At 36.1% G+C, this 13,063-nt stretch overlaps 1 protein-coding gene and 1 pseudogene across 1 annotated transcript; both read right to left on the bottom strand.

Annotated features, from left to right (window-relative positions):
* Positions 1-411: 411 nt before the first annotated feature.
* On the bottom strand, positions 412-2,152 carry LOC145609061 (UDP-glycosyltransferase 75C1 pseudogene; annotated as a pseudogene).
* A 1,305-nt stretch (positions 2,153-3,457) lies between these two features.
* Positions 3,458-6,572, bottom strand: LOC145609072 (heat stress transcription factor A-5-like). Its single transcript, XM_081664639.1, has 2 exons — positions 6,270-6,572; positions 3,458-4,864 (listed from the first exon to the last, which is right to left on the bottom strand). The coding sequence occupies exons 1-2, from the start codon at positions 6,504-6,506 to the stop codon at positions 3,635-3,637; spliced, it is 1,467 nt and encodes a 488-aa protein (XP_081520765.1). The 5' UTR covers positions 6,507-6,572; the 3' UTR covers positions 3,458-3,634.
* Positions 6,573-13,063: the final 6,491 nt, after the last annotated feature.

Raw genomic sequence — 13,063 nt, forward strand, 5'->3', positions numbered from 1 at the left:
AGTATTCTCTATCACTGAGAAAGCCCGACCCATAAATTCGGGTTTATGTGTGAATGCTCAAATTCCAATGTTAGTGTTGTGGCTTTAGATCTGTCTTGATCAATTGAGCTTATTGGTTCATTGACCTTCATTATAATGTACTAATTATAGCTCCACTACTCTCCACAAAAAGAGGGAAGCAATTATCGCCAATTTAGACATAATTAATGTGGGATAAGAGGGGTGATATAGTAAATAAAATTAGTCAAAAAAAATAAAATAAAATTACTCCAATACTTTGTAATAAATTAAACACGAGTCAAATCTTGTAAAACACCTAAATGGAGAATTAAGTTGAGTTCTAAAGAACAAATGGAGTATAATCAATTTAAATTTCAATGCTAACAAAAGTTTTTGTTACAATAACCAACACGATAATTTTAGCGCTAGAGAATAGCTAAAAACACAAAGAAATTAATCATACATTCATACAAAAGCCTAGCTTGTCTAGCTAGCATATTATTGAGACTAGCATAGTGTTAATGTTGACTATTGAGGTCATATTTTGTAATAGGCTAAGCTTGTAATTAAGTAGGTATTAACATTTAACAGTCAACAAATGTAATGTAAAAAAATCATGTATTAATCAAACTCTTCATCATTTATGATTCTTTTTGCAATCAACATTTTTATTGAACAATTCCTCCATGAAAGCCTTCAAGTTCATATTAGACGATCCACCCTCGTTGACCGCTTTGACCGCCAATTCTCTCCATTTCTTAGCATCCTCCTTAATCTCTTCACTCTCCATAACCTCTTCCAAACACCTCTTAATCTCATCACTCTTAACTAATACATCACCTCCTTCTTCACTCAAATTGATCCTTACCCCGGTCTTCCATAGATCCTCCATCAGTTTAGCATTCGTTGTTTGATCCATCCATTGTGGAAACCCGACCATGGGGACACCACATGCTAGGCTCTCCAATGTCGAGTTCCACCCACAATGTGTCACAAAGCATCCCACTGAGGGGTGAGATAACACCTCCACTTGGGAGCACCATGGGACTATTAGCCCTTGTTGTTTCAGCTCCTCCATGCAACTCAACTCATCTTCATTATTATCTTCTACATTTATTCCATGGCTCTTCTTCTCCCTACTAATGACCCACAAGAACGGCCTTTGGCTCTGTATCAGGGCTCTGGCTAACTCCTCCATCTGCGGCTTGGATAGCACTGAGATGCTTCCAAACGACAAGTAGATCACCTTGGAATTTTTTCCTTGCAAGTTTAGCCATTCCATGTAATCCACCTCCTTAGATTGTTGGAAGAGGTCCCCTTCAAAGGGTTTGTCGGAGGGGTCCTTTCCATTCAAGAAGGCGGAGTTAAGGATAGGGCCGATAGGAATTAAGTTGAACCTTTCAATAGCTCTTAAAGCATGAACTTCTAAAGCTTCAAAGGTATTCACTAGGATTATTGGCTTATCCTCAATCTCTAATTGTTGCATTTGCTCTTGGAATGAAGGGATGGAAAAAGTGTGAAGGGAATGGTTGGAAGGAAGAAGGAATGAAGGGAGGTCACGTGCTTTGAGCTTCAATGGCATGTTTGGTAATTCTAACGACCATGATGGGTCTTTTTCACATTCATTTAAAGCCTCACCATAGCCATTGAAATAGTTGTAGTAGATATTAAAAACCATGGCAGGTTGAACCCAAAGAAGCGCGGATGGCACGTGAAACTTACGTGCCACCTCGGCGGCCCAAGGTATGATTGTGTGCACCAAGCATGTATATTGTTTACCCTCGACAACACTCTTGTCAAGGAGCTCCGATAGGGCCTCAACCCCACGCTGGCGAAACATTGAGAGGTAGTTCATGATATCTGCATCGGCGGCCTTAAAACTATCGCCATACCCATCAGAAAAAGTGGCGAAGTTCACACCCTTAGGGACCGTGGCCTTTTTAAGGCATCGGTGGGCAGAGGCGGCGCTGATACAGGTGACGTCGGCTCCAGCTTGTAGGAGCCGCTTGGCGAATTGGAGGACCGGGTTGATGTGACCTTGGGCCGGGAAGGTGATGAGGAGGAAGTGAGGCTTTTGTTGCTCCATAGAAGGCGGCGAGTCACGTTAGAAGGAATAAGGTTATGAACTTGCTGTGAATCCTGTGATGCTCTCATCTTTAATATTGTGAATAATGTTAGTAGTGGAAGTGAACATTGGATATTTTTTTGCAAATTGTTAGTTGTTTAAGTATGTGATAATGATTATAACAAGTGGCTGCCAGCAAGCTATTCAGTATAAAATTTGGAAGATTATAATAAATAATCAACAGATTATTCGTTGATTATAATTTAGGCTATATAACAATTGACAAATCATAAAAAAATTGAGTACGTCTATAAGCTTTATATACATTGCATCTAAGAATACCTAAAACAGTGCTCCTATGAGTCCTATCTCAACTTGAGGTGCGCATGACATGCTCAACCTTTAAAGGAAGAGCATGGCCGAGAGCACCACTTTCAGGTACTTTCGGAGTTCCCGAGTGCATATAATAATTTGTCGCGATTCCGCTCACGAGTAAAAGTGTGGGAATCAATTTAAAGGTGCTGAAATCACTTCCACTCTCAACAGTCTTACTGTATTACATATGCAAAGCATTGTGAGCTCCATTAGCAACAAAAGTCAACAGAAGCTAGACAGTGATGAGATAGAAACTACTACTAATGTTTGACTAACTTCAGTGGCTCACTAAGTCACTAGTCAGTAGTCAGTACCTAATGTAATGAGCATTATTGTACTGCACAAGCCTACAGCTTAAGGACAAGAAGAGGGGGGGGGGGGGGGGGGGGGGAAGCAGACTGAAAAACATATTTTGTCAGGTACTTTGAAAATTGGTTAACGGCTGTAACAGATCCAAATCTATACAAGACAAGAATGGCTGAGCCTTGTTACACTCGTGAGCCTACTGCTTTGCTAGCTTCCCATACAGGTCGAAAATAGGGATGTTAGTGAATTATTGGACGATGATACTTGTCCAAGTGTTAGGTTCGGCTAGTTTATGAAGGTTTGGCTGGTCTTTGAAGCGATTAATTTTGTTGGGTATCGAATGTAGGTAATAGAGGTAAACGAGGACCTCCAGTAGGATCCACCGATCCAGGTCTGTAGCTAAAAAGAAAGGAAGTAAAAGGCTTCTAATAATGGCTCAAGTCCTGTATAACTTCTGACATATTTGAACCTTTCCATCTAGAGTGTCCATGAGCGACTCTAAGGATAAAATTACGGCTACTCTTTTCAGCTATTTGGCACATGCGATGATAAAAAGCAGACTAAAGAAATCTACATTTTAATTGGCATTCTAGAAAACAATAGCTAATGCATTGCAAGGTCTGCAACTAAAAGGCGTAAAGAGGGAAACAAGGATAAGCTAATTGCATGAGAAAGCCGAGCAACTAGCAGTTATCAAAAGAAACAATCAGATTTCAGCAGAATACTACTCGTATTAGATTATTATTTACAAAATACAACATTTAATGTTTAGTTGATTCAACTTAAATTATGGTTGGCGAAGTTTAAATCGTATAGATCTGGATAATTTCAACAGAATGAAAACAGTTAATTGTCTATACAAATCCTATTCATAATATATGTAGCAGCTCAAAGAGTGAGCTTACCCAAATTCTTTGCATTTCTGGAAATTCCATGGCTTGACCCTCTGTCTTCTTGCTCATCACCAGGTAGAGCCCTATAACATGAAGAAGCCTCTTCTGTATCTGAAGCTCCAGGCCTTTCAGTCAAAAACTGCTCCCAGAACTGGTCATTTACTCGGGCAGGTGCAGCAGGAGTAGGATCCTGGTTATGACTCCGAGTCTCTTGTGATGATGACGAATTGGCAACATTACCAATTGGATGACTGTTCTTTGAAGCCACCCCCAGTCCATCTCTATTACTACCGCTGGCATCAGGTTTTTTCCCTTGAGATCCACTAGCATCCACGTCCATATGGGTTGCTCTACTTGGATAGGCATTTTGATTGAGTTGTACAGGGGAAGAAGCTAATGAAAGATTCAACTGACAGCATATCGCATCACATTCTTCTGCTGACACCATATTTTGCTGCAAAGACGGCAAACCTGAACATTCCTTTACTCCAACTTTGTCCGACAATGAAGCATCCATCTTAAATCCCAGGCATGTTCCAGCGTCTGACAAATCGAAAGTTTCAGTGGCAAATGGCAGTGTACATATACCCAATTCTGCATCTTTTGGGTCTGTCCCAGATGATCTCCTTGTTGGACTTGCCCAGTCTTCATTTGAGCTATGTGTACTATTTGAGACCAAATTCATCTTAGAAACAGCTGTTGACAGCTCTAGCTTAAGTTTATTCGACAAATCTTGCTGATAAATATTAGCAACCTCTGGTCTGCAAAAGCTTTGGTTGTCCCCAAAGTTATTCTCCCCTGCTGGTAGGAAGTGATCGGATCGGGGCAACCGCCTCTTCTTGTTATATGCCGTGAGGTCCATAGCATCTATTTTCTGAGAAAGATGTTCAACAAAAGCAGGATTTTGAACTGCTTTTTGCAAGTAGGTAATTAGCTTCTCTTGCCTTTTCTCCATATCGCAAAGTCGCAGTGTGACATCTTCAAGTTGAGACTTTGCCGCACAATGGTGCATATTGAAACCTGAAACTTTTGCATCAAGTTCATTTTTCTCACGACTGAGCTTTTCCATCTCTTCCTCAAATGCTGCTCTTTCTGGATCTGGTGGAGGATGACTGTGGCTATGGACGGGCTTTCGCCGGTGGATATTTTTCAAGAGATGCTTCTTATCTTTTATAAAATCATCATTCGCAAATTCCCATTTTTCTGGGTCAATCTTCCGAAATCCCTGCCAAATAAAATTAATATTCCATGTTCAGTCCACCTGACATGATTAAATTAGCCTTAAACCAACCATATTCAGGCTCTTATTTTCAAACAAGCCCTTAATTTAACAAAGAAACTTGAAAGTTGAAACAACAAGGAGTAACAATGACCAGCAGCAATGTAATCGGAGACACCTCCAGCACTACACTATTACGAATCAGAGCAGCGCTAGGTCATTCAGCTTGAGTGCAATGAATAACGATACTTCAGAAGCAGATTCCAACTTTCTGAATCATGAATTTCACAATTTAAATCAAAGGTTGACATGTCAAAAAAAAAAAAAGATGGGGATCATTATCAGGGTTGACTACATCCAGATTTCAAACATAGTCTACACATACCCTAATGAGTAACAATCAACTAACTTCACGGTCTAAGATATCCAGAATCTGTACAAGCAATCAAATTCTCAGCACTCACAATCATTACGACCCATATCTTAGCTCAGAATCTCAGATATACAAAATCACAAAAGGCTAAGTATTAAATTTACCATCATTCACAATTATATCAACCCATGTCTTAGCCCAGAGTCTCAAATACACAAAAAACTAATTGTTAAAGAGCCTTTCATGAAGCTCATTCAAGGATCAAGCAAAAGCAGTGTAAACCCTAATAGCACAGAATGTAATATACGTAGTACTTAAAAACCTTTCAATACACCAACCACAAACCACCTACCAACCTATACTACCTTTGATTCCGTCTCTAACAAAACTAAACCTAATTGCCAAAATTTATCAGCTACATTCAGTAATTGAATCCGGAACTTGTCTGAAAAGTTCAAAGTCGGGGTAATTCAGTAATTGTTTCACAGAACTTGTTTGCATTTTGTTAAACTTAAAAGAACAAACTCGGCCTTCAATCAACCTGTTAATTCTTGAACTAATCTCAAAATCAAGCAAGTTCTTATTTTCGCATTAAAAACCAAAATTACAGTACAATAACACAATCAACACTTCAACCACCACCTATAAATCTATAAACATTAAAATCATCATAAGAAATCGAATAAAAACTACAAATTTCCTCAAAAACGATTCAAAAACCTATGATTAAGTAAATTAATCAACACCATCCAAATAAACAGAACAAAAGCTACAAAATTCCTAAAAATATGAATCAAAAACTAAGATTAAGCAAGTTAATCAACGCAAATTAATCAACATCAACATTAAAAACAGAACAAAACCTACAAAATTCCATATTATTGAATCAAAAACCTAAGAAAAATCAAATTAATCAGCAGCAACATAAGAAACAGAACAAAACCTAGAATTTTCCATAAAATTGAATCAAAAACCTAAAATTAAGCAAATTAATCAAAATCAAGATAGAAAACGAAAATAAAATTGTAAGAAAATTACATAAGTATTGAGCTGACGAATGAAACTGGAGAAATTGCTATGCTTGAAGTAAGTAGGAAGCAAAAGCCTAGCAAATTCAGGAGGATTCCAGACGATGAAACTAGTGTTGGAATCACTCCAAGATACGATCTCGTTGGTCGACGGATCGTCTACCATGTCGTATGTCTTCAACAGAAATGGCGCCGGACCTCCGCCACCACCTCCGCCGCCGCCATTGCCGGAAGTTGAGGTTTCCATGGCTGAAACTGTGGAAGGTCGAGGAGAGAGAAAGTGAAAAAGAGTGGTTGTTGAAGAAATTGTTTTAATTTAATTTTTTTGGTTTTCTAATTTTATGTTCAAAGTTGTCGATTTTGACTTTAGTTGAAGACAAAATGGTGGAAGTTAAGTCAAAAGTTTGATTACAAATTTTTGTATATAACCTGCTGTACCGTGTAACAGGGATTACCCGAGTTTCTTAGCCAGGGGTTATTTAGGTTTTCGGGATTATTCGAGTTTCTCGGTCAGGAGTTACTCGAGTTTTCGAGATTATCAAGTTTTTCGGTCAGGAGTTACTCGAGTTTATGGGTCAGGGGTTACTCGAGTTTCTCGGTTAATTAGGGGTTACTGGAGCTACCGTGGTTACTCGAGTTTTTCGATCATGGGTTACTCGAGTTTCCGGGATTACTCAAGTTTCTTGGTCAGGGCCCGGGGGTTACTCGGTCATGGATTACTCGAGTTTCTTAATCAGGGGTTACTCGAGTTTCTCGGTCGGGGTTACTTGAGTTAGTTACTCCTAACCGACTAACTCCTCAAGTAACCCTGGCCTAGTAACCCTCGAGTAATTCATGACCAAACACCTCGACTCCTCGAGTAACCCCTCAAGTAGCTCCCGACTAAGTAATCTTCAAGTTACTTGGTCATGCAAACACCCCAAACTCTCCTTTTTTTTTTCTTTTTTTTTTTTGTCCAAAAAAGTCGTTAAGTTTCCAAAACTAAAGGCCTCCATGCTTTTTGACCAATTTCGGAAAATTTTTCCAAAATTGAAGAGAATATATAGGTTATCCCTCAAGGTCATTTAAGTAAGTTTGAAGCCATAACAAGTATCTCAGTAGGTCTATAATAAAGTAACTAGAATGAGTATTGTTTAATAATGTGGCTATTTCGGAGTTATATTGCATTGGTAGTGAAAATTTGCAAAAGATGCATGGTTCTAAATACCAACTTGATATATCGAGATCCTATTTAGAAGGTGTCCCTCATTAGATTAGCAATCACACCCACACTCATTACTTACCAAGTTACCATATCATTATGTTGTTGTTGATATATACATGCATGTATTAATTACTATACAATATACATGGGTTGTTTATCTTCTATAAATTATATAAAACTCATTATTATATATACGTCCTACTTATTAATAGCTAGATAGGTACCACGCCACTTATAAGGAAATGACGAACTTACTAAGTGAAAATTTCATTCGGATTTGATTATCATATAATAAAAAAGTTAATCTTACTAATATTACACACACAAATACGGAGTACATCATAATATCATACAACTAGCTAGTACAAAGATTACAAACTAAGTTACACATAATAGCAGGGCATTCTTTATTCTTCTAATACATAGAAACTCATCTCACAAAAGCATAGCAACAAAGTTTAGCCATATATCTTACATAAAACCTCATATAAATGATGAGTTTTATCAACAATGATCATCATAATGATGGTGGCCATGGTGGTGATGGTGGCCATGGTGGTGATGATCATCGTAATGACCGTGATGGTGATGGTGATGATGATCGTGATCATAATAATCATGATGATGACCACCATGATGACCATAACCATGATGCCCTCCATGATGATAGTCTCCATAACCATATGGGTTACCACCATAGCCATATGAACCTTGCCATGGTGATTGGTGTTGATGCCCATATCCCCATCCCCATGTCATATTTCACAATGTAATTATAATTAATTGCTTGTAATTTGGAGTAGTAAGAAATTAAAGTAATATGAAATTTGGTCTAATTTTTGTACTGTGTAGGATTTGGCTATTGTATGATATTTATAATGAATATGTAGGTGCATGCATGATATCAATCGACCATATCGAGAATATATTTTATGGTGTTGCGCGTTATTCCCTCCATATAACTTTATTCCCAAAGTTGTTAATGAAAATCTAAAGTATTGGATTCATCTCTTTGATTTTTTTTTTTTTAAAAAAAAAAATCTTTATTCCTAATTTTGGTTACATGCCTCATATTTATTATTAAAAAAGATGAGAATTTAAGATTAGTGGAAGAAGAATAAGTTCAAGCCACAAACATCTAGATAGAGTTTGTACTTTGTAGTGACAATTTTTTTTTTAAAAAAAAAGCATATTAAATTTGTATATTCACATTAGAAATGGTTGTGTATGAGTGGATATGATGGATATTGCTTGTATGTTTGATATATTAATTAATTAATTAAGTCATTAATCTACTACAAGTCAATTCCAACCAATTAAAAAAAAACAAAAGGTTAAAGTTTTAAAATTTTGATCATAAAAAGTCAATTTTGGTTTACTAAAGAGAGGCCTTGTAGTAAAAAGTCAAAGCAATTGTGGATGTGTTTTTGGCTATAATATCATGGGACGTTGATGATATATAAATGGAGTATTTCTGTCATGATATGACTCCATCAATTGCAACAAAGTGTTTTTTTTTTTTTTTTTTTTTTTTTTTTTGAGAAGAATTTGATTCTTTGAGTTTGTAATGAATGGTTGTACAACACTTTAGTCACTTAAAAACTTTTTACCTACAAATTGGACCAAAATCTAATCATAAAATTTCCCTAAAATATCACACTAGTAAGTAAAGGTATAATGAAATCAACAAAGATCATGTACTATATTACATGTACTGTTATTGGGTTTTTGTAAATGAAAAAAAAAAAAAATTACAAGACAAATGTGAGTAATTAAAAAGTGAAATAGTTGAATTTTTTAAGATTATTTTTGTTTTTGGTACCCTACAACCGGTACAAAAATTAACATAATGTAATTATATTTGCACAAAATAGTTAACTATAAAGTTGTTTCCTCTAATACTTGATTCAGAGGTAATTGAGGTCCATGATAAGTTTTGTCATGAACTCATGACTCATCACAAGCTCTGCAGTCCTTTAGGGTTTGTTCTGTTAAGCTTAATTTTAATTTTATTCAGTCTAATTTAACTCCAATCAGTTCACTTTCTAATTTTCTTCTCTCATAAATTTTTCATTTCAGCTCTATTAAGTTCAATTCAACCCCAATCTGTCCAATTCAATCAATTAGGAACTGAATAAAAGATCTTCATATTTCGCAACCAAATTAAACCTTCCACACCGTATGCTCCAATTCGTATGCCTATAATCCACACTTTTTGAGGAAATTTTGAGGTTCGGGAGCCCGGTGACAAAAAAGTATTGAGACCATAGGGGATATATCTCGAGGTCATATAATGACGTTTGATACATATATGACCATTATATGTTGTCATAAACGTACGTGGTAGGCTTGAGTTTTCGAAATCACTACAAGTTGTGAACGGGTAAAATGACCGTTTAAGGGAATATTTGGATGGTTCTACCGACCCAATTGGACTCCCGAAAGGTACTAGGGACCATGGTAAACATCTTGACAATTTTTATTTCCGAGTGAAAAAAGGTAAAAAAATTACAAAATTGAAGGCTATAATCCATACTCTTTGAGGAAATTTTGAGGTTCGAGTCCCGGTGGCGAAAAGCCTTGAGACCCTAAGAGATAAATCTCAAGGTCATATAATGCCTTTTGAAACCACATATGATCATTACATGTTGTCATAAACGTCTGTCATAAGCTTGAGTTTACGAAATCACTACAATTTGTGAATGGGTAAAATGGGCGTTTAAGGGCATATTGGATGGTTCCACCGACTCAATTGGACTCCCAGAGGGTATTACGGACCATGGTAAACATCTCGCCAATTTTTATTTTCGGGCAAAAAAAGGTCAAAAAATTACAAAATTAAAGGCTATAATCCACGCATTTTTAGGAAAATTTTGAGACTTCGGGGCCCGAAGGCGAAAAGTGTTAAGACCCTAGGGAATATGTCTCGAGGTCATATAATGACATTTGAAACAATATATGATCATTATATGTTGTCATAAGCGTACGTGGTAGGCTTGAGTTTACGAAATCACTACAAGTTGTGAACGGGTAAAATGACCGTTTAAGGGCATATTGGATGGTTCCACCAACCCAATTGGACTCCCAAAAGGTATTAGGGACCATGGTATACATCTGGAAATTTTTATTCCGATCGAAAAATGTCAAAAAATTACAAAATTGAAGGCTATAATCCACGCTTTTTGAGGAAATTTTGAGGTTTCGGGGCCGGATGACGAAAAGGCTTGAGACCCTAAGTAATAAATCTCGGTGTAACACCCCGATTTACCAATTTATAAAAAAACAAGAATTAAAGGAAAATAAACGACCTCTAAATAAAATTGCGGAAGCATACACCTAAATCAGAGGTATTACCGCCACACTTGACAACCTGTCAAGTGTTAAGGCTTACAAAATCCCAATAATTACAACCTATCTAGGTGAGCTATTTATACAACTTTACAAACTCGATATAAAAACACTAATCGATCACTTGAGCTCCTTTAGCTACGATCACTTGATCAACCTGCTTAAACAATTTTTACTGCTCACCATTAAGGACAAATTCCAAAATAGATCGTCGCAGGGCCACCATAAGAAAAAGACATGGCCGCAAACACAAATAGTATAACAAAACAACACACACGTCAGCAAAAAGCTGAGTAATCACCACATATCAGAATACAGAGTATAGCAAAATAATCAACATTACTAGCTCAATTAAACAATGTAGTTCAAACTACATTACACATTGTACTCTGAGAAAAGTAACCATTGATCAACTCAACCTTGAATAATAATACGAACCTTTACTCAATCATCAACTCATATAACCCATAAGTGTGCCATGTTCATTGTTCTATACATAGCCTTGGACATGGGTAATTCGAATAAAACCAACAAGTATAAAAACTTGAATACTCCCAATAACTAGAAAACACCTTAAACCAGACCACATACGGACCAATTCCCACTGTAGGGGACCATAGAAAAATAAATAATAAAGATTGTACCTCATTCTTAACTCATGATCATTATCTCCTTACCAACATGCCAAGGACTAAGGTCTATAACGCCGAGCCTCAAACCAAGAATAAAATATAATAATTCCCAACCTTTTGATCTCACACATCGATCAAATAATCATAAACTTGATAATAAATAGTATCTCAATAATGGCACGAGCTCCCAAATTACATGACAATTCGATTCATAAATATCTCAACCCTTGGGGTAATAATACTAGCATCCAAAAATAATCAAATCTCAACCCAAAAATAATACTCTGCATTAATAACCCTAAAACCTCAATAAAACAATACTCCCTATAGCAACAACATTAAAACCCTAGAAATTATCAGTCGTAAACAATTAAATCACATAATACCACATACTAATCATATACCTATAAATCATGATCATATATAATTCACAAATTATAAAATTTAAACATAACAATACAAAGTACAATAATTAATACTAACAATTAGTAACCAAATAAATCACAAAATTATTGAGATCGTGTGATTACCTTTTGACAAATTACAATCGCATTCGACATTCAATTCAAAAGCAAGAGAAAGAAAGACTGAACTACGCTGCGGCCTTCCTTATAACAATATACTACGTATAAATTTGCAGCTTTCCTATAGATAAAGTACACAATATAACTATTAGATCATAAAAATCAATAGACATATTACTAGATATTGGAGAATGAAACAAGATCTCACCAGAAGCAACAAATTTCACTTTCATTTACATGTATTACGCATGGGCAAAAAGGAAATCGGCTGCTGTCCGTTTTTTTTTTTAAAAAAATATAAGTATTTTAATATTTTTAGGGTTTAAAATAGTTTATATACGCTTTAAATTGTACAGTGTTATTTAAACAAAATAGGGTTTTAAAACTTTCCGAACTCTAAGATAAAAATATAAGATTAGGAAAGTGATATAATAAATAAAAATAACTATTTTTTTTATAAAATATATAATATAAAACTATAAAATATTCGGGTATTACACTCGGGGTCATATAATGTCGTTTGAAACCATATATGATCATTATATGTTGTCATAAACGTTCGTGGTAGGCTTGAGTTTACGAAATCGGTGCAAGTTGCTAACAGGTAAAATGATCGTTTAAAGGCATATTGGATGGTTCCACCGACTCAATTGGATTCCAGGAGGGTATTAGGGACCATGGTAAACATCTCGGTAATTTTTATTTCTGCTCGAAAAAAGGTAAAAAAATTACAAAATTGAAGGCTATAATCCACGCTTTTTGAGGAAATTTTGAGGTTTCGGGGCCGGGTGGCGAAAAGGCTTGAGACCCTAAGGGATACATCTCGGGGTCATATAATGTCGTTTGAAACCATATATGATCATTATATGTTGTCATAAACGTCAGTGGTAGGTTTGAGTTAACGAAATCATTACAAGTTGTTAACGAGTAAAATGACTGTTTAAGGGCATATTGGATGGTTCTTCTGATTCAATTGGACTCCCAGGGGGTATTAGCAACCATGGTAAGCATGTCGAAAAATTTTATTTTCGGGCGAAAAAAGGTCAAAAAATTACAAAATTGAAGGCTATAATGATATAACGACGTCCTCTCGTGC

Source organism: Chenopodium album, chromosome 23 (genome assembly GCF_948465745.1).
Source record: "Chenopodium album chromosome 23, dcCheAlbu1.1, whole genome shotgun sequence".
Classification (NCBI taxonomy): Eukaryota; Viridiplantae; Streptophyta; class Magnoliopsida; order Caryophyllales; family Amaranthaceae; genus Chenopodium; species Chenopodium album.